Below are 23,322 nucleotides of genomic sequence, written 5' to 3' on the forward strand. Positions count from 1 at the left end.
GCCCCAGAAGGCCTTGTGGACAATGCAGAGGGTTTTGAACTTAATCCTCGCAGCCACTGGGAGCCAGTGTAGCGAATTCAATCCTGGAGAGATACGGTCCCTGGGCTTGAGGCCAAGGACAAGTCTCGCAGTCCTGTTCTGGATGAGTTGCAAAGGGCGTAGAGTAGAGGCAGGAATATTTAAATAGAGGGTGTTACAGTTGTCCATCTTTGAGAGAACCAGGGCTCTGGAGACAGTGAGCTTCTGGGGGAAGGAGAGGAAAGGAAGGATACCTCTGAGGAGGTGCAGCTGGTAGTGTGACTTCTTAGAGACGTCAGAGATGTGAGGAGAGAAAGAGAGTGTGGAGTCGAAGAAGACCCTGAGGTTTTTTGCCTTGCAGGTAGGAGCAGGAAGAGGGCCAAGGGAGGCTAGCCAGAGAGCTGCAGGGAAGGAGGGAGTGGGTGTGCCGATAAGTAGAATCTCAGTCTTACTGGCATTAAGGCAGAGGTCGTTGGCGGCACACCATTCCTGGATAGCAGAAAGACAGTTGGAGATGATGGAAGGGGAAGAGGAGGCCGAGGGTAGCCTGAAAATGAGCTGGGTATCATCTGGATAGCACTGAAAGTTGGGACAGAGAGCGACGATGCGGTGAGCAAGAAATGCCAGGTACTGGTTGAACAGCCATGGGGAGAGGTTAGATCCCTGGGGGACACCACAGGTAGAGAAAAAGATGTCAGAGAGGAAGGAACCCAGTTGGAGCTGGGAGGGTCGATTGGAGAGGAAGGAGGTCAGCCACGCCAGAGCCTGACCAGTGATACCCATGTTATCACGGAGACGGTTGAGCAGGATGGTGTGGTTGACGGTGTCAAAGGCAGAAGAGAGGTCGAGCAAAATGAGAACACAAGGGGTGTTAGAGTCAAGGTTTGAGAGCAGGTCCTCACGGATGTTCAGGAGAGTAGTTTCCGTGCTTCTGGCAGCTCTGAAGCCAGACTGATGGTCATAGCCATATCCAGTATAATGGCCTTTACTCTCAAAACCAGCCCAACCAAAGATAGAAATCTAAGACTCAGATCCAGACTACCTAGTATCTATGAACCTGTAGGAAACCATCAGAATAACGCCAACAGACGCACTATTACCCAATCAAAAAACCTGCACCGCTCAGTGAAGCAATCTAGTTACACCGGTGATCAAACCCCTACTATAACTTGCACAACTATAAATACCTTACCAATTAAAATCTGTCAAACCACCAAACCCAATAGCTCCCTAACACTACTAGGATCTCTTATTAATGCGAGATTTGTGGTGGCCCATGCCGCAGAAATTGCGGATATCCTAAATAATAATAATTTGGATCTATTGGCCATAACTGAGACCTGGCTTCACGAGGCTGCTGGACCAACACTAATGTTAGTAGTGCACGATAAATACCAAATTCTCAGAGCTGACAGACTAAATGCCAGAGGCGGCGGACTAGCTATCATCTGCAAATCTACCCACCCCATCAGACTTGCCACTTCAGTCTCCTACTCATCTTGTGAAGTACTCACAGCCATAATGCCCCTCTCCAACAACCGCACGCTCTCAGTCCACTTAATATATAGAGCCCCAGGGCCTCTAGGCACCTTTGAAGACGATTTAACTAGCCTAATTGCCAACAACACCAAAGACCACTCCCAAACCCTACTATTGGGAGACTTTAACCTCAGCTTTAATGAAATTGACAATAAACACGCTGAGTCAGTCACAGCCCTGCTCAAGGACCACAGCCTTGATCAAAAAGTCCTTTCACCTACCCACATCAAAGGAAGGACCCTTGATTGGGTATCGGAACTGAATCGCAACATCAGTATCACCGATATTGCTCCACAAACATGGACGGATCACTCTCTAATAACCTTCTCTGCCACGCTAAATCTCCTTAGCCCCAAAATCAACAACATGGTTCCCCCTCTCCCGACCAGAAGTAAGAAGGACATGACTGCTGAAAACATTATACCTCTCCTCCTCCCAGCCATCTCAGGATCGGAAAGTAATAACCCGGACACCCTGGTAAACACTTTCAATGATGCTATGACCAAAGTATTAGACACAGCTGCTCCAGCCAAACTACGCAAAGCAAAACAGGAAGCCCACTTAAATGGCTGGTTTACGCCCCATCTCAAATCTCTGAGACTACAGAAAAGAAAGCTCCAATCCATCTGGCGCCACTCACCCACTGAATACAACAAAAACAACCTAACTGAATTTGCCAAATCTTACAAAAAAGAAATTATCAAAACTAAGAAAAACACCTTTAATGACAGAATCACAAAAGCCAACTCTAATACTAAAGAGCTCTTCGCCATCCTCCGCAAAATGGAATCCCCTATTCAACCAATAGACAATGCCCCTAAAAACAAAGCATGGTGCACAAACATACAAAACGCCCTTGCTAACAAAATATCCTTGCTTCAATGTAAAATTGCAAAAAAAAAAGGCTGCACTGCCACCACCAGACCTACAAACACCCCGATCTCAGAAGAACAAGACTACTGCACCATTTAGATTCAAGCCCAAATCCATAATTGACACAGAAAAAATAATACTCTCCCTCAAACCCTCAAATTGTAAGGGTGACTCCTGCCCAGCACAATTAATAAAGGACACAGCTAGGGATCTAGCTCCCTTCATTTCCAAACTCATAAACTCTTCCTTTAAATCCAACACGGTACCCACCAGCCTCAAAGAATCATGGGTCCTACCATTACTGAAAAAGCAAACCCTGGACCCCACTATCCCCACCAATTATAGACCTATCACCACAGTGCCTTTTCTACTTAAAATCCTAGACTGAGCTGCCTACATCCAAATTCAGGATTACCTGGAAGCTATCCACTTGCTTGGTTGACGGCAATCTGGCTTCCGACCACTTCATGGCATGGAAACAGCTCTGTTAGACCTCAAGACCCAAATTGAGGAACTTAAGGATAATGGGAAAATAGCTCTGCTCCTCTTACTGGTCTTGTCGGCTGTCTTCGACTTGGTGGACCATGCAGTTTTATGCAACCACCTCGAATCGGCTGCCAATTTGACCGGAGATGCCATCGCCTGGGTTCAATCCTTCTTAGCAAATCGCACCATGCGAGTCTTCTCAACTTCCGACTCAGCCGACCCTATCAAAATAACCTGTGGTGTCATGCAAGGATCATGTGTCTCCCCCACCATGTACAATATCTTCACCAAGCCTTTGTTTGAAAAGTTGGACAGACTGGGTGTCATCTACACGAACTACGCAGATTACACCCAGATCCTCATATCCCTTTCGGGTGACTACGAGACAGACTGAGCCTTGGTGAACAAAATTTACACCCTCATTCAGGCATGGATGGCCTCACATGGCCTCTGCCTGAACAACGACAAAACGGAGCTACTAATCCTAGGTTCTGAAGCCAACATCCAAAAACTATGCCCAAACTACACATCCTTCAACATTGATAATAACCCTATCAAGGTGATGTCTGTGGTTAAAACCCTTGGATTCTATCTGGACTCCTCCCTCACTCTCAAGAAGCAGGTCAACTCCCTTGACTCATCCACCACCTACACCTGCAAACTCATCCGCGCATTTAGACCATACCTTTCCAGTGCCAACTTCATCACATTAGCTAATGCCCTTATCATGTCTAGGCTAGACTACTGCAATGCCCTGTAATCTGGAAGCAATAAATACATCACAGACAAACTTCAAAGACTACAGAACAATGCCCTGAGAGCAGCACTAAATACCCTCTTCTTTAGAGAGCACATCAGTAACTGCAGGAAAGAGGGTAACTGGCTAAAAATAATGGTCAGAATTCTACTCAAAACAGCTTTCCTCGCATCTAAATGCCTCAACAACTTAGCCCCCCCATATCTAATGGTAAAATCAATAGGAAATTCCCACGCGGCCCACAAGATCCGCCAACACCTTTAAACTAGAGATTCCAAGGTTTAAACGATCCACTGTGGGAGGAACTAGCTTTCCTGTCAAAGCTGCTCACTGTTGGAACAACTTACCTCTTGAACTTAGAACTGAACAACCGTACCCGAAATTCAGGCACAGGATAATCAACTGGCTGTGCGCCAAGGACTAGCTTACTCCCACCCAGCCACTACCGATTTGTTGCCTGGACACCCCAAGACATGCCCTGCTCCTGGGCACTTGTCTGTATATATTCTTGTATATACTTGGTTCTTCCCGCCGCTTGTGTTTTTTTAGGCATATGTTTGTATATAGTCCTACATATATTTGCTTTTTTTCTGCTATGTTGTATATATTCCTGCCAAATACTGTAAACAAGCTTAAGTTGTCATGAAAACTGTTGCGCCTGGCTACCCCTGGGTTTGGCGCGCATTACCTAATAATAAACAAACAAAACAAACAAACAGTTCTACGTGGTACCACTATCACTATTAGATCTCATTAAAATGCATCAACTGTACGGTTAAATGTCATACAAATCAGTTCGTAAAGGAAACCCACAAGTTAGGAGGAAAGCAAGATGATGAGAACAATAGGCAGAATACTGTCCTCTACTGTTAGACACAGTTCCTTGTGGAGATCCCCCCACCTGGGCAACCTGTAGAATAAAGATATATCACAAGCCCAGGCAATATATTGTTCACAAGAATCTTTCCAATAGTTCAGCAACCCCAAAGTACCCTGTGTTGTAGAGTTCCTCATCTGGAAATTGATGGCCCTTCTTGAGTCACTCCCTTTAAGGCAGGAGTCATGGGTCGTCAAACGTCCAGCGATGAACACGGTGAACTACTGCAGCGAAGTGGCAGCTTTGGTCCTAGCGGTGCTCGTCGACAGGGAAGCGTAAACGTCCTGCAAGGACGAGGTGTGCGGGGCACCTCGATTATTGATAGTTCTGGACCTCAAAGAGTTTGAAGAACTGTGGCCCAGCAAGGGCATTGAGTCGTCGGCATCTCTGTGGTCTTTGGGTGGCGGGAAACCCACCGGCGGATGCTCCTCGGTGCGTTGATGGCCTGGCATTCTCCGGCGGGATAAGGCAGGCCGCGGTGCGGATGAGCGCGTCCATGAATCGAAAGTTCTTAGGCAACGGGAGCAGAGTGGCTCCAGACGGCAGTCTTCGACGGTGGCGGACAACAGTCCACGCTCTTCTCTTTGGGATTTTGCGGCATTCCCCATCTCCGGTCGGACGCCTGTCGTAGGTCTGTCTACCAGGGAGCTTTGGCAAATATCAGCTGGTGCACGATGGTCTCTCGTAGCTCGGAAAGAGGGCACCTTACCAGGTCCTCTATGGGTCAGTCCTTGGAGACACAGCTGCTTTCAGATTGATGAAGTAGAGCAACAGCAAGACTTCTCTTCCAGCAGGGCTTCAAGGTTAAGCTTCAGTTTTACTCCAGTTACTCTTCGTAGTGGGCTTCAGCTTCTGAACACTTTCCAGGGGTGAGAGGTCCCCAGATATACTATTCTGTCTCCCATCCACACTGCTGGGTCACACTCAGCAGCCAATCATACAAAAGGGCATTCATGCAATCAGTCAGCCAATCAGGCATACAGTGCATTCAGGCCATTCTCCTGCCTCTCAGAGACTCAAAACATGGAATGTGTATTGGGACAAGTACCGAGCCATTCAACACTACACACTGCATTCATAACAGTTTTGTGCAGGGCTGTCTCAGTCATTGTGTCAAACACCAGAAACCAGACATCCACAACAAGAAGTGCATATCGGTCACACACTCCATTCACCCAGGTCCCACCCACAGGGTGTACCCATAACATACAGTCACTGGGAAGGCTCCAGCCAGTCTGGCCTGGACTTCACAACAACACCATATATGGAACTTCCACCCAACAGTCAGTCATTGGGAAGGGACAGAGTCAGGGCTTCCCAGAACTTTGGGAAAACAAGGTAAGAGGCAATTGAAAGCAAGAGGCCACAAGGGCTGTGTTGTTTCCTATCAGGAATCAACTGATTCCAATGGCAGGGACTTGGTATCCCAAAATGGAGGATACTCAGAGCACCTGTCAAATTCAGCATGGAGCTGCCACCAGCCCATACTCTGCTCTGTGGGCCACACACAGGTGCCCAAAAACACACACTAGGGGCACAGGGTTGTACCCCCGCACATGGGTACCATAAGGGTATCCCATGGGTCTGTACACCAAACCAAAAACAGGAAGAGCTGCACTGCCAGGAATCCTACATGGACTCCTGGGCAGAAAATAATACAGAACACAAATGAAAAAGGACTACAGGACAAGGACAGGGAGGACATGTCCCTCCAATGCATTTCCAGCATCACACTAGGCCCATGTGACATGATGGTGCTAGTGGTGTTGTGGACGCCATGTAATGATGTAATGCATTTTCTGATCTGGAATAAGAGGGCTATTAACCCGTAGGCCCGTTAAGACGAGGTAACAGTATCTGAGATGGATGGTGATGCATATATTACTCTAACATCAATAATCAGACTGACTCAGGTAGTTGGCAAAACACAACTGTTTTAATTGCAATTTTCTAAAACAGGGAGTACAACGGGCATCAGCGGACGCCGCACAAGCATTCTCTCAATGATTCACATGAAAAAATACACTTTATAGCAAAAACCTGTCATCACTGACGTCATACTATGTGGCAAAATAAGAAAACCTACTAGGCGGTGTAATAGGCTAAAGGGGAACATCTACATATACTTTCTATGGGGGGGCTGGACTGTAATTGGGTCTCTAAGGTCAGGTGGACAGCTATGCCCACCCCTAGTGCAAGTCATCATCCGTGTCATGAAAATACACAATGTTTCATTGGCTTGCAAACTATAGGGCTCTTTGTTACATGGCCATCTATAATTGGTTGGCACGCTTGTACCCTTTTGGAATATTCCACTCGCTGGCAGCACGCAAGCTGGCACCCCAGGTGCTGGAGGGTTGGCTTGGTCATGCCTTCCCACCCAATTAGCCCAACATCCATCATCACTCCTACTGTGTGCCATTCAATTAGTCCTTTGAACTCGGCCTTGCAAAGGATCACCGTGCCTGAGAATAAAAGGGAGTGTGAGTATGGCCTTATCTTCTGGTTTTGGTGTAGCTCACCCCAATTCAATTTCCAACTTGACAATGTGACAGGAGACAGTGTTTTGATCTCCTTTGTTGCGTTTAATACTATTAAATGAATAAAATCTGGCACTCCTAGTGTTTTTCCTTTGCAACTCAACTGGAGCACGTCTTGCTTCTCACATTCATTGTATCTTCTTGAATATATTACCAGTTTCTTGGCTGCCCCAACCCTTGACACCGGGCCAGACAAGCCTTCTCGAATCTTCCTTCACCGTCAGTTGTTTCATTCAACTGAGCCACACTTTCAGCCCTTCTATTCACGGGGTCCAAGTTTGCTAAAATGCGTCATGGAACATCCAGATTCCATATACACTTATATATATATTGGTGGCACCACCTGCAGTCTATTAACTATGTATAGCCAGCCTTATGATTACTTAGTCTTCTTGCGTTACTGCATCTGTAAATTGCTAAAAACGGCTTTGCATTTTCTTCAATGCTTCGCCGCACGTGCAAGCTTCATTTTGCTCATGAAATGTTTCTCAATTCTTTACTTCGCCATCAGATTCTATAAGGTTTATTCACCCTCTTCATTGGCATCTCTTCTGGGGTCATCATTTCTGTTTCATGTGATGTCAGCAGTCTTCTCTTCCACTCATCTTCACACTTCTTCCGGAACTTCCTTCAGAAGACTGTCATTTCTCTGTGGATACATCATATAGAGTTTTCTCAATGGATACCTTGTTTCAAACACTCTTTGCAGTATATGTACCATTATTGGCTTCACGCATGTTGTAATTTCCATTTGCCAACATATAGGCAAAATAAATGGGGGTGGGACTTCAGGTAGAGACACTTGGCTCCTCCTCTAAAGCCATTTCTCAAAGAGACTGTACAAAGGTCTGGGAATGCTTCTACAGCCTCATCCATGGTTCAAGTGACAGCGATTGATTGGCATGTCAATCGGTATTTGTGTGGGCACCCCTTTATTTTACAGATAGTGTACACTTACAAAGACATGACATTGTTATGTGGTCTCTGCCAGAACTTGCAATGCACAGTCCAGGGCAATTAAACTATGGAGATAAACTGATGATATTTACCATCAGACCTGGCAACCACCATTGTAGTAAATACAACTGCATTCATAATTAAGAAAAAAGGTTCACAAATCATGAATACAATAGTTTCATTTTCTTGACAACATGTTATTAATATCTTGTACTGTGCCTTCTTTATAATTGAAGTGGCAGAATCAGAAGACATGATTGGTATGTTACCTGTATCCCCAAATCTCTGCTGCTAACTTCCAGCAAAATCAGGCAAGTGTGACCCTTCCACAAGTTTCCCTCAAGGATTACTAGGTCCTCCCACCCCTCTTTCCACTTGCTTAATGAGATGGACACTGACTTGTGTGTGAAGCACCTTGCAGAAACTGGAGCATTTCTGTAGTTCTGCCACTTCAAATCACTGGGTGAGTCACATAAAACTAAATAGAAAGCCAATCCTAAATCAAAGTCTTTGATTGGTTCCCCAGTCACACCACAACCACTAACTATTGACCCATCCCTCAATGCCACAAGTCTGCCTCCAGCCACAGCCTCCTGCCTCTCTGAAAAATACCAAAGACTAAAGAGGAGCTCAAGGCATGTGCCCTCCTTTAAGCCATTTTGTCTAACTTCGAACACACTTTTCAAAAAGGGTTATCCGAAGTTTGACCTGGTAAAATCACTTGAAATTCTGATGAGTTAACTTCTATATGGTAAAGTTCAGCCAGGTTCAGAAGCAAACACACTCTTACAAGGACCCTTACAAGAGGATATCCAATATTCTAGTGAATGGAAAAGGAGCAAAAAACCAGGTAAGAAGCCCTCTAAGAGAGGACAGTGCCATGCCAGACAAAAAAATATAAAATGCAAACCAATTCTTGATTGCTTATTTGTTTGTTTTGCCAGAACAGCATTTCTGCAAAAGCTTCAAACATACATCTCCACTAGCACCACTGCTTACAACTCAGCTTACAGTTTCACAAATGCTGGAATACTCTTCTGCCCCATTTAATCTCTGCCTTCTCTCCTAACTTCCAGTGTTATGCAGATGACATGCAGCTCTTCTTCAAGCTTTCCACCACTTCCTCCTCTTCTTCCTCATTCGTTCCTTACTGTCTGTCTGCTTTTCAGGCATAGTGCACTGCTAACAATATTTTCCTTAATGGCAATAAAGCGGAGATCCTTCTCATTGGGACCCCAGCCCCCTCCTTCCCTCCTACACTCTAGCCATCCTGCATGGGCACCCTCCCATCACCCTCCTGTGAGGCAAAAAACCTTGGTGTCATCGTCCACTCCTCTCTCTCCTTCTCTCCTCACATCATGCACCTTCACAAGAAAACCCACTTTCATCTGCACCTCCTCAGAGGCATTCTCCCTTTCCTCACCTTCCCCCAGAAACTCACTGTCACCAGAGCTGTGGTCCTCTCCAGGCTGGACTACTGCAACAGCGTCTTCCTTATTCTGCCTAACTCCTCCCTTCACCCCCTTCACATAATCTAGAATGGGACTGCAAGACTTATCCTTGGCCTCAAGCCCAGGCACTGCATTTCTCTAGCCCTAAAATGTCTCCACTGGCTCCTGGATACTGTAAGGATCAAGTTCAAGACCTTCTGCATCATCCACAAGACTTTCTGGGGCCTGGGACCACGCTATATCCAACTCTCCCTAAATACCTCATGCTAGAGCCCTTGGTCTTCTAGATCCCACTCTCTATAGATCAGGCACTTTTCCAAGCAGAGGGTGGGGGGGTAGATCTCTCTCATCAGCAGGTGCCTCCCTCTGGAATGGCCTCCCTGCCATTCTCAGACTTGAGCTGCATCTCAAGATACTCTTTTTCTCTTCTTCCTTCCCCCTCCCCATACCCTGCTAATGTCCCCCTCTGCCTCATTTGACTGGTTGCCTGGTTCCTTCAGATTCTCACAAGGCACCAGTCCCTCCTCGACCAGTCTACCCATGCACTTGGTCTCCCCTGATGTCCCTGCAACCTGCACTTGTCCATCTGGGCTCCCTCCCCCTGCAATGGGCCTTAGTGTGACCCTTCCCTCGCAATACGTGTGTGGACCTTTTTCCCCTGCACTCTCTGCATTCCTCTGGCACTTGTCCACCCGGCATCTCCTTGGCACTCGCATAATCCTTGGGCCCTCTGGCCTGACCGGCACTTCCCCCTCCTCCCTCTCACCCGCACTTCTTGTTACTGCGCTTGCACGATCTGAATGACACAAGGCCTAGCAGAACCGTTTTGTTTTTGTCATCCCTGTTCCCTCACCCTCTTTTGCCTTCTTGCGCTAGGTGCATTATAAATACCCAATAAATACAAAATACAGATCTCCACTACTCAGAGCCTACAAGCCAACATATACGACTGTTCACTTCGTTTTTTTTTCGATTTGCAAGTCTGTTGTTTCAAAATCTTTAAAAAAGTTATGAATTAAAGCATGAACAATAAATGTCTTCATAGTCACACTGGGAGTCATCAAACATACATACAAGAAGGAAGAAGTGCTGCTATTTGTGTAATGCACAATTCATGGAGCTCAAAACTGCAGGCACTTATGCCTTAAAGCAACAAGTGTTACTCTCACACAAATATTGTGGTTTGTGTGGATATGATTTGCATGACGGCGTGCATTCACAAACCAAACCACTCTGGAGTGCACTCCCTCTGTGCCACATTCCCCATATGGCTGGTCAGTTCTGTCTCATACCAGGTGCTGGGGAATGGCAAAGTTGGTATTTTCAGATAACATCCTTCATTTCAGTGCCCACAATAAAAGCAACCCCCCTTTTTATTTACATTTAGACCCTGCAATCGGGGTTGTCACTTGAAACCCCCATTGCTGGTAGCGGACATATCACTTCCTGGGTTTCACACTGAGTCCTCTAACTCTAGTTGTCAGAGCCAGCCCGAGGCATGGCCAGTCTGTGGGGTGGACGTAGCAAGGGAGTGGGAGGGGGCACGTGGGCATTTGACCCATATGCACTTCGATCCGAATGAATGCACAGGCAATCCCTTTCAAAAGCACCTTTCGGCAGGCTCTGGCTGACAACAAAAGAGTGCAGTTCCACCTTATTAATGCATCACAGGCTCCCTGCTGTCACATCTCTGAGAGCATCACAAGCCCCTGCTTTCACATAGTTTAATGCATCAGATCCTCTTGCTAGCAAATCTCCCTCTATTCAAGAAGAAGCACTGCTTGCCCAGGAAACCATAATCTCCACTGCTCTCGCCCGCCCACCCTCCACTCATGCAGTTAAGCACTAACCATTATCCCGTCAGTCACAGGCAGTCCATGCTCAACATTCAATTCTGTAAGTAAGGCCACTGTAAATCAAAATCATTAGTACTACATTCACAGAAAATGGCTAGGAAATGCAGTTGCTGCCTTCATAAAGCTGCTGTTTGCCAGGCATAATTAGTCACTTAGTCAGTATCTCTTGAGCCCTACTGTGTCAGAGGTCGCTGAACTTGTGCCCATCCTAACTCTTCCCTGCTGCACATTGCTGTCTGCCTGTCATGTGGCGAGCTGGCCTGCTGATTTGTGGCTCTATGTTTGCTGCCCTGCCTTCCTCTCGGTGGTGCTTTCGGTTTTCTGCGCTGTCGTATGCTATTGCCTCATTGACCACACAGTCTGACTTCAGCCCTCAAGGTAAGTGTCCTTCCCAGCACTAACATAAACAGCCTTTTGATATTAAATATAAGATATTCAGACGCCCCTGATAATGGTTGAAAATACCACAAATCTGCATTAAAAAAAAATCTTTGTATTAATCATCCGTATGATCTTTATTAAAAAAAAGACCTTAAACGCATTAATCCATCCAGCACAAAATCCATAATATCATAAATACTTCAACTGGTGGTCATTACAGGTTTCTCGGTATCCCGCCACTAGATACGGCGGGACAGCAGGAAAAAGACCTACCGTTAACGGAGCTTGATAACCCGGTATTACCGGGATATTACAGGTGCTGACAACAGCGCACATTCCCCATTCCATGGAGTGCAGGACTCCATGGTGAGAATAGCCAGAATTTCTAGGACCGGTAATACCGGTTACGGAAATACCAGATGTTTTTTTGTTGGTCGGGGTCTGATTTACCTTCAGCTCTTGGCTAGAGGTAAGTCAGTGAACCCCAACCAGCAAATTTGTAGTTTGGCAGTGCGAGAAAAGTGGCAGTCACGGAATTGCCACCACTTTTTTCCTACACCGCAAAACTTGTAATGACCCCCAATAACCAGTCAATTCATAAACCCATGCATTACAACATCAATCCCCATATAATTAATTTAAAGCATCCATTAGGTTATCACATATTTTAACTATACAATATATCATGTTAAAATGATTCCCATACAAAAATGCTTCCCACAGCATTAACATATTAAAATGACTAATGTCATTACTAAGTTGTTCCAGATGCCGCCTCCTTATCCCTTGAACGCCTAGACATTCAGCTGCAAGGCGCTTTACAGATTCACCATCCAGCTCTTCACAGAGACGACAGCATCTTTCATGTCTTGGGATGCCAATACGCGCCCCCAACATTTCCAATGTGGGTAATGCATTACATTTAATTGCCATGAAAATATCCTCACAGTATAACTGGGAGGAAAGTCTTTAATGTAGGCCGAAGAACTCTACGTGGCAAATAATACTGCTGTTAAGCTAGTTTAACAATGTTCTGTTCTTCCTGTAATATATGCAGTGTCCTTTTCACAACATTCTTATAATGTGTAACGGGATATCGCATTATCCCGGATATTCTTCCCAATCTTCTAAATCTGCATTTTTGAAAAAAAGCTGCAAAAACATTTTTCGGGTCAAAAATCGACTTTTCTTAAGAGAAATAACATCACAAAGTATAATGGGCGAAAATGACAAAGAGAGAGGGAATGATGGGCCCACAGGGACAGCGGTGTTGCGCACAAGTGGGAGCAGCGGGCCAGATGGGAGCAGTGGGTCAGGTGGGGCGTGGTGGGAAAGAGACCAGAAAGGGAGCAGTTTGCCAGTGTGGGAACAGAGGGCACGAATGCAGAGAGGAAGTGGGCTGTCAAAGAGGGAGCAGTGCGACAGAGGGGAAGCGGTGGGCCAGAAAGGGAGGGCAAGAAAGCAGAAAGAGGGCAGTGGGTTAGAGGAGGAGCAGTGGGCCAGAGGAGGATCGATGTTGGATGTGCAAGAACGCAGATGGGGGAGCCATAGGCCAGTATGGGACTTGTGGGCCAGAAGGCAGAGGGGGAGAGGTGAGCCAGAAAGGGGGTGGGGGGCGGTGGGGTGGATAAAGGGTGTGACCTGCAGATTGGGAGAAAGGATGCAATATGCAGAACGGACTGCAGATTGCAGGAGGAACTACAGAGCGTAAGGTGTGAGTTGGGAGCTCAGGGGAGACTGTGGCCTGAGAGTTGTGACTTGGCAGTGTGACAGAGCCAGTGAGTATTCACACGACTAGATGAGTGAGAAGTTTGGGAGTGAAAGTTGTGATGGGGAACTGTTTGGTGGGAGTGGTGTTGGTGAATGGGAGCGTGGGGGTGCTTGGGGTAATAAGAGAGCATATAAGAGGAATACTTCCACCATTGTAACTGTAACAACCAATAAAGTTAACAATATAAAATAGGGACACATATTTAAGCATAAAGTAGAGCAAAGATCAAACTGTTCACTCAAGCCAGGGACATCTGGGACTATTTCTATTAAGTTGCTAGCTTTTGTGCCCCTTCCTATGATGTCACCACATGTGAAAATTAGAGGGTGCACTACACTTACTGTCCGCCCGAGGCCCCGCAAATCCTTGGGCCGGCTCTGCTGGTTGTGCAGGGGTCAATGCATATGTAATGTGATTGCATAGACCCCCGGGGTGGACTGGCCTATAGGGAACTCTGGAGATTTCCCAGTAGGCCCCTGCGCCCTGGGTCCCCTTTGTGTGGTATTACCACATTTTCCCATAAGAAAAGGGTTGGGCTTCCTGAAAATGTGTAATATAGGGCCACTTTGAAAATTATTTCCAGGGCCTCTTTTGGTTCCCAGGCCACCCCTGCATACACCCTAAGATTAGATGTTCTAGTCGGTTCCTGAGTGGCAAGGAACTTTGTCTCGCTTGCTTGGCCTCTTTTTGCAGGGTTTGTAAATTGGGGCCATATGTATAAAATACAATTGCACATGCTGTTTAAGCAGCACTAGTATTACACAAAACATATGAATGACTAATTATTACATTAAAAAGTAAACCGAAGATTCATGTTATTAGATAAGCACGAATGTTATTGTTACTGTACACTACTTCCGTTTTAACAAAATCGGAAAGCCCTCACTGTAGTATATATCCTCTAACCATTTAAAACTATTTTGTATTACAGTTGACCTGGACAGGTTGAACGATGATGTGAAACGATATAGCTGCACTCCCCGGAATCACTCCGTCAATTTAAGAGAAGAGCTAAAACTGACCAGCGCTGTGTTCTTTCCACGCTGCCTCCTTGTGCAGCGCTGTGGTGGGAACTGTGGCTGTGGATCCGCCATCTGGCGGTCCTGCACGTGTACATCAGGGAAAACTGTGAAAAAATACCACGAGGTACTACGAATTATTTGTGCTTTCTTTTTCAATCTTGCAAATCAAATATGTGTTCAATTAATTATTAATAATCGATGTGTCTATTGCATGTGTATTTTTGCAATCAAAATAGCAAGTGATTCCATGGAAATGGAAATGTGATTACCCAGTTTTGAGCAAAATAGGTGCCTTTGGAGTCACCTATTTTGCTGAACCCTGGGTAATCAAAACGTTTATACTCTTACATGTTGGTATGCAAGTCAAAGAGACAGGGCATCCTAGGAAGTCACATGCCAGAGAGCTAGAGACGAAATGACATGTACAGCCATAGGAGAGACCTAGTGGGACATCAATAATTAAATGGAAGACCAATTCATTCTGTTTTATCAAGAAAGAGACACACACACCTAGAGATCTACTTTGGTAAACAGCCATGTTAAAAGTAATATGTGTACTCCAAACTGGATTTCTATTACGTGTGATAAATTGCCATATATGTTTCAGTCAGGGGTGTTCCTAGGTCTGGGAAAGATCCAGGGCTATGCTAATGTCGGGACTGTCGGGACTCGAGGCTAGCTAGCCTTTTAGTTGAAGCCCCTGAACTTCTATCCGGGGCTACAACCATAAGATCCGGGGCTATACCCCCCTAACACCCGCCCCCTAGCAACGCCCCTGGTTTCAGTTGCTACAATCCAATTGTCACACATGTAGTCTGCAGTAAGTGGTTATGACTCAGTCGTGATTCCCTTATTTGCACTGCTTTCCCCTCTTGCCACCTATCGCGTTCTACCTTCTCTGTATTCTTCCACAACTACTGTCTTTGGCAAAAGAAGGAAACAATAATATGAAAACTAGCATGTCGAAATGCAAGAATCAGTTTTCATTGGTTGATCAGTGTGTCTCCTGTTATGTATGATCCTCTCATGTGGATTGCCCCTTAAAAGGAATGTGTCCCTCCCACGTGTATTGCCCCTTTAAGATGGGCCATGAATGTGTCATAGCCCAAGCTAATAAAAGGAGCCTCTGCAAGCACGTGCGGCAGAACGGCTGCAGACTCCAACCATGGAACATCTGTGTCCGTCTCTCATTGTGGTCCTGCAGGCCTACATGTGATCACAGTCCTACGGCCTTGGCATGCAGGCCCCATGTTGTGTGACCACAGCCCTGCAGGTCCTTGCTGGTCCGGGCCCCCCAGACCAGCCTGGTGCCCTGTGTCCAGCTCAAGCACCCACCATCCTGGATGCTCCTGGCATCCATGGTGCTTGGGCAACCAGGCTGCGCCCCACAGCCTCTCAGGGACCTGCCCTGCAATATCAAGTAAGTCCGGGTGACCCCGTCATCTCAGCATGGTGCTGGGACCCCCAGCATCAATGAGGCCGGCCGTGTGACCGCCGCCAGCCCCACAACATCTCCTTCCATGTAAAGGGTCCCTATTGAAAAGAGGGAAAGTAGAAAGAGGAATCCAGCAGCACCATCCAGAGTGGGCCGCTACCCCCTACTGCCTTCTCTGAAACCATCCAATCCATTCCCCTCGGCACCATGCTGCCTACTCAGTCAATGGAAGTCTAAGTGATTGGAGTTATAGAAAGGACTAGACATGTCCACTATTTCATCTGTGACTCACCATCCTCTTCCATGGCTCAGTTGCATTATGGGGTTTCTGGCCATGTTGGGCTGCCTCTAATGAGTGAGGCAAGTGAAGAAAATGATGGGGTAAGTAGACATATCGAGATGTGTGGTTGTGGCCAGTAGAGGGTGGAACACTTAGGCAGTTCGGCTCTGGAATATGCACTTTTCAGCAAAACATTTGCCACGGTGCACTTTGTCAGTTTCCTCGACGACCTAGAACAGGTATATTCATTTTCAGCATCACATTCCCCCCAATCCATGGAAATCGAATGTACAGTAGTGAACCTTCATGATACTGTGATGTTGGATATCATGAAGCCAACAGCCACTCCTCCTACATTGGAACATAATCATCTGGTAGGAGGCCTGGGATTCCAATACACCCCTTGCAAGTTCCCTGATACTACCGTGCTCGATAATCTGCAGCCCAAAGGTACATCTCCAAAGAATACCACCCAATGAGTCAACCGAGTAGGATGGAGATAGATCCCACACGCCCAAAGGTTACAGATCTACGTTGAAGCAGTTCCCAATTGATGTACTAGGTGTTCTCAGCTTGTTAGGGTCCTGCACAGCCAGTGTTCATTCTCTGATCAGGGGGATTTAGACACCTCCTCCACCGTTTCACTGTGTAGGTTATTTTCCTAACTGAAGCAACTGTAGAAGTGAGTGTGTCAGAGGTAGGGTTCTCCTCAGAAGCCCGTGTTTGCTGACTTCTGCCATCTAAAATGGTATTTGAAGCTACTCTTGAATTCTCATGGCTGGAGACTGCATTTTGAACCCACAAGGCTGGAGGCTACATTTTGGTTTTTAGCAACAAGAAATCTAGTTCCCCACGTGCAGTTGAACAGTTGGATTTTTTGAAGTTCATAAACTGCATATTTTGATATCATGCTTAACCTTTAACAATTCCTGTTGTCTCTGTGTTATTTGCTGACTAATAATTCTGTGTGTCCTGGGATTTTAGTAAAGGCAATAAAAACACATGCATCAGATGTAAATTCAAAATAAGGTTTGGCTGAAGTACTCAACATTTGACACGAGATGAGGCATTGCTGTAAATGGTACTCTGCTAGATCAGTGTCAGATTGTACTTGGGAACACCGGAGCTCTTGAGCTGCCTCATGACGAATGTGAATATCTCACACAGTCCTGTTTTTTTCTTTGCATTCTGGGATGTGTAGTCCTCTATTTGTTTATGGAAAAGCAACGCTGCAAGTACTAGAATGCAAATGCAATCAGCCTGGACAAATAAAACAGGCCTCTCATGGGACAACTTTGGGATGTTATTCTTAAAAATCACTTCAAAATAGGACAATGCTGTACACGGGTTTAAACAATAAATACATCATTACTTAAAATATGAACAACATGCTACATATAAAAGCACTGCTCCATTCAAAGTCCCACTGTCTGTGTTAAACATATTAACTTTATTATTTAGCATTTGGCTGATCATGCTTTTCCCCATATTGATTTTTTGGCCTTAGGCTAATTGCTTAATTAGAACAGCATGTCAGGACAGCAGTGATGTCTCTATACAACTGTTTCGACCGATGAGAGATACAGATCAGCACGTTCTAGTTCTATAACAGTCTCTATCTAATATTGTTTATGTGCAACGTTTATGGATGTTGCCTTAGCTGATAATGTCCACAGGTAGTTGTAACTGTTTATTGAGAAGCCACCCTCAACACAGGGAGTCCCTTCCCTCCCCTTCAAGTGGTTATTCAACAAACTGTTTAACAAATTCTTTTTAGCCCTATCTCAGATACATATCCTGCCCCTAGGATCCCTCTCCCCTGAGCTAAAAATGAGCCAAGAACCAGGCTGGTGTACAGGAAATATATTGGTATTTATTTAAATTAACAGTAATTGACATTAGTATGAAAATACCGAAAACACCACTTATCCATGACACAACATAATCAACTTCGCTCAGCATAAATGAATCACACAAGTGTTTTAAAAAGAACACAGACACAATTCTCCCCTTTCTTTAAATCTCACTTCACAAAATAATTACCCTGATCAATAATAGAATTTCACCCCATACGTTTGGTTTAAAATAAACACAGGGTGATTTATTGCTTCACTTTTCAGACTCCCCTTGCTTTGGTCTATGTTGGGAAGTCAGACAGAACATTTGAATGCTTTGGGGAATTTTGGATTTCAGACACCCTCTACTGAAAGGCCTGTGGTGAAGAAGCCGTATAAAAAGGTTGGACTGATTTAAGAACAAAGACAACTCTCTTTCTTGTAGAAGTCAGGGTCAGCTGGACAACAAGGATTACCAAATTAAATTATAGGCTATAGTTTTCAGCGCACACTGGAAAGTAAGCTTTGTTAATTTCGAATTTTGACAAAATTCACTCCGTAGTGGGGAATTAATTAAATTAATATTTCTGGTTAGGCTAAGGATGTACACAGTTCTCCCCCACCACCCACTATAAAGGGAAAGGATTCAAGGGAAGCAGACACCCTCACCATTTGATTTTCCAGAGCTTAGTTCTACTTACATAGCAAGCCTCTGTTTTAAGGTTCAGGAAAGCCAGCTGTAGCTCAGTACACTCTGGATAGCTAGGGCAGGGGTCTGACCACTCTACTCTCAAAGATGGCCTCCCGCTCTCCACCACAGGACCCAATGCGCTTTGAGACCTTCCTAAAACTGGACAGCTCCATCCAAATGCACTCTCAGCAATCTCCACTGGTGTCTCCTTACAACTCACATAGTAAGTTTCAGCAGTCTTCCTGTCTTTCGCCCTGTTCTGTCCCCCCTGTTTTTGTGTGTATCCTGCCCTAGTACAGTCCCCCTTATATAACAGAAATGACATCACCAATTTTACAATCTTGGGTAAGTAGCCTGCAATAATCCCTGCCACTAGGTTTGGACAGTTAGTCCTCTCTCTACTTTCAACCCCGCCTCCAAGTCAGGATTGGTTTAGAGGTTTGGTGCAACATATGGCATCTGCTATTTGTTCTCCTTTCCACTTTGTGCCACAATATAGTTATGTCTCACAACTTCATAATTTCACTAGCAACTGCCATACCAAAAATATGTTCTGTTTAAGCTGATCATAGAGAATTAGATATCCAACCACCAAATCCGTAGCACGGCCATTTGGCACATTTCTGCTGTTCCCATAGAAAGTACAACAGTTATGAAGATGGAAGTTATTTCCACCCGCTCATCAACTCTCACATTGGGAACATGTTCAGACCAGCCAGAGACCTGGTCTAACTGGCCATCACAGTTCTCAGAGCCACATGCAGATGCATTTTATATCCCCTAAATCACCTGGAAATTACATTAAAACAATGGTACCAAAGTGAAATAAATCCATAGTATGCTTGCTGCAAAACAGGCCTAAATGATAATAATTCCTTTAAAGTAATTGTGAATGTTCATGTTCAGCAAATGGGAGGTCTGCTTCATCCAGCCCAGCCATCTGTCTCCCTGGGCCAGCCTGTGACCCAAGGTTTATTATGAGGCTCTTTGAAGTTGGTAGTTTGCACTTTGAAGTGGGTGCCCCATGTTCACACATATTAGTCGTGCTTCAGCCAAGGGTGAAAGTCGCTTCTTTCAGGCCCAGCAAGTCTGGAGGGCACTGGGCTTTCAACACCTTCAGCAGCAAATGTTATTGTGGGGGGGGTTATTAGATGGGAGATGTGACATACAGGCTGGACTTGGGAGTTTTCCTTCATGAAGTTTTGACCATAACCAGAAACAGGTTTTCCATGAAGAAAAAGTGGCTCTTCAAATGTCACTGGAGTTTTATAGGTGATACATAATATACATTGCTTTTGTCAACCCACACTTAACGGCTGATTCTTGGATTATTTGCGCCAAAAAAACGGGATTTGTGCGCCATTCTGCCCGCAAATCCCCATTTGTTAAACAGGGATTTGCGGGCAGAATGGCACACAAATCCGTTTTTTTTTTTTTTTTGTGCAAATAATCCATGAATCAGGGCCATAATGTTTTGTTTTCTTGACATTTTTCTGAGAGCAGTGATATTTTTTTCCACTTTGGCGTTTTAAAGCCGTTCTTATTTGCAGACACATGTGCAGGGCATTTTTGCTTTTAAAAAATCCTGTTTTCCATGTCGCAGGGATCTTTTATTCCTCCTTCTTTTGTAAATTAAACTGCTGCTTGTCCATTGGTAATGACAGGTAGGCTCCTTTCCACATGGCTCTTTAACTTTACTTGAAAACCAAAAGTAAAAGCCAGGACATTTGTTGTTTCAGTGTTTAAATGCCTGCCATTCTTGTGAAAGGGACTTCTGTTTGGGTCCTTTAAATGCAATCCACATGCCCCCCACCTCCTGTTCTTCCATGACTCTTTGTTGGGGATGAGCAGGGCAAAGTGGTGGTTTCTTAGGTGTAATTTTCCTTCATCAGGGAGTGGGCACTCCAGTGTCCCATTCTGTCTCTGGGTTGGGGGTATGGCATGGCACCCCCATTCCTTCTTTCTTATGGGAGTGGGCACTCCAGCCTCCCCTTCCATCTTTGGGTTGGAGGGTGTGGCACAGCACCCCCTTTCTTCCTTCCTTTCCAGGTCCCTGTGATTCTCACCCGACTCCGCTCTCACCTCAAGACTAGAAGTTTAAGGAGGTTAGTTCTATAATAAAAGATAGAAAAATAGTTTCGGTACTTTTTACTCACATTTTTCCCCCGGGAAGATTTACATAGAATTTACAACAACAACAACATACATTTATAACATGACATTTCCGTTTCACAAAACACATTTTTATTTTCTGTACATCGTATATATCAATGAAAAAAACTTTGTTAAAGGGACGTTATGGTTACAAGTAAAACCGAAAAACCTCAGAAATTAGCTAAGCAACCATAACTCACGCCACCACCGTTCACTGCTAAGACTAACACCCAGGAAATAAAAGATGATATTACAAAAGTTTTTTTCGGCCGCAACATGGGATAACAGCCCGGCAGGCCAAGTTATCGGCCCAAGCAAAGTGCGTCTGTGTGCACCCTGATGTCTGCGGGCTTCAGCGTGTTATAAATAAATAAATAAATAAATAAATAAATAAATAACAAGGACTCCAGACCATTATCTTCCATTGCAGCCCCTGCAATGGGGGATAAAGGCCATTTGCTAAAAAATAGATTGCTCTTCCTACAGTAGGAAGGAAGGATTTTCCTTCCTACAGCGGGACGCCTCCGGACAATCCTATTCCAAGATGGCCACCATGGAAAGAGAAGGCGGGGCTCCGTACAGAGCCCCTACTCCCTTTCTACAGTAACCTGCAGAACTCTATGTCCATCTTACCACACGCACATTTTTTTCCCTTTCAAATCTATCCTACTTTCAAATAACTTTACCACATAGCCGATCCCAGGTGTACATGGCCACTTTAACACCATTTTACGTCCCTTATGGTCATGGCCAGTAGTCAGATTGTCCTCCTCATGACCGTATGCCACGACACAGACAATCTGACTACTGTATGGACATACATTTTGAGACTTTTCAACAACTAAAACACGGGCACATTTGCAAAACTATACTTTAATGTACTTGCCAATTCTCCTCATGAGTTTGCTCGAAATCCGCCCATGTTTTATTTTTTCAAAAGTGTCAAAATGTGCGTACATACAAAAGTCATATAACTTAGTCCCCACTTGAGAAAATCCATTCAGTCTTTACACAAACATTGAAGGTTGGATCTATAATCTTTCTCAAAAGTTTTGTCCACATTCGTCAAATAGCAACAAAGTTAAAGACATCTTGAGACCCCCCTCTAATTTTGCGCCCTCTTGAGAAAATCCCACCAAACTTTAGAAGACTATTTATATCTAGATCCAAAATTGTTTTGCCAAATGTTGTGCAGATTCGTCAAATAACACCACATTTATATGCCTTAACAATATTTTGGGACCCCCCTCTAATTTTGCTGCCTCTTGACAGAATCCCACAAAACTTTGCAAGACCATTCAGGATTAGATCTAATTGCAAAATTAAATGCAGTTTCATTGAGTGGCGCTAAAGTTATAAGCCATCCAAAAACTACTTTTTCCCAACCCTGTAATGCAGAAATAGGTACAGATGTCCTAGGACATCTGAAGTGTCCGCGGACACCACAGGACTGCCCCAGGACATCTGGAGTGTTTGTGGACTGTTGGGGGTGAAACAACCTATTTTTTGGCTTCTTATGGCCATAGCCCATCCCATCCTCATCCCCCCCACCTCCCCAGAGATTGTTTGTTGAGTTTGACAAGTGCAATGTTGCTTTTTAAAAAAAACTTTTGCTGTGCTGTCCGACCCCAAAAAAAGTCTGCGAATCCAACATGGCGGGCGTTTTACTGAAACCAACGCATTTCACGTTTTCTCACCACCCAATCGGTGGCTGTTTCCCGATGTTCCTGGTCCATGCAAAAGTCAGCGAAATTTTCTGGGCCAATCAGAAGCCAGTCCGGGGACTGAACAGGGAAGTGAGTCCGCGGACCGGACATAGCTATCACAATTTGTTTTGCCTTATGTTTTGGTTGTTTAAAAAAAAATGACTGGACGGATTTACACCAAATTAACAAAAGCACGCTTTCAGGACCAAGCTGCCGTTTTTTCCCATTATGTCTATGGGGAATAAAAATAATTTTGGGACCCCCCCTATAACTTTGCCCCCCTTGACCAAACCTCACCAAACTTTGCAAAAGAAATAAGAGCGAGCCATATACATCTTTTGCCAAGTTTGGTGAGGATTCGTCCATGGGTAGCCAGGGGTAGCAAAGTTATAAGCCGCCTAAAAAGTGTTCTTCCTCTGGGTTTAGCAACTTAACCATAACTACATGGCCGTTACCGCAGGCCATGTAATATATTACACAGCCACGGTAGTGGCTGTGTAGTTATGTATAAATTGCTGTTTCCATAGGAAGAACACTTTTTGGGTGGCTTATAACTCTGCTCCCCCTGGACGAATCCACACCAAACTATCAGAAACTACTAATTATCTTCATGCACAGAAAGGATTGCTGTCTTTCAAGTCTGTCTCCTCTCCTATGTATATGTTTCATATGATGTGACTGGACCCTAAGGGT

General features: G+C 45.0%; 1 protein-coding gene across 1 annotated transcript in view; it reads left to right on the forward strand.

Annotated features, from left to right (window-relative positions):
* Positions 1 to 23,322, forward strand: part of PDGFD (platelet derived growth factor D) — a 1,219,073-nt gene that overhangs the window by 1,037,225 nt on the left and 158,526 nt on the right. The window contains exon 6 of the mRNA XM_069640767.1: positions 14,438 to 14,652. Within this exon, the coding sequence (XP_069496868.1) occupies positions 14,438 to 14,652 (215 nt within the window). The remainder of the gene's footprint in view (positions 1 to 14,437; positions 14,653 to 23,322) is intronic.

This window comes from Ambystoma mexicanum, chromosome 7q (genome assembly GCF_040938575.1).
Source record: "Ambystoma mexicanum isolate Mex_15411 chromosome 7q, UKY_AmexF1_1, whole genome shotgun sequence".
NCBI classification, from domain to species: Eukaryota; Metazoa; Chordata; class Amphibia; order Caudata; family Ambystomatidae; genus Ambystoma; species Ambystoma mexicanum.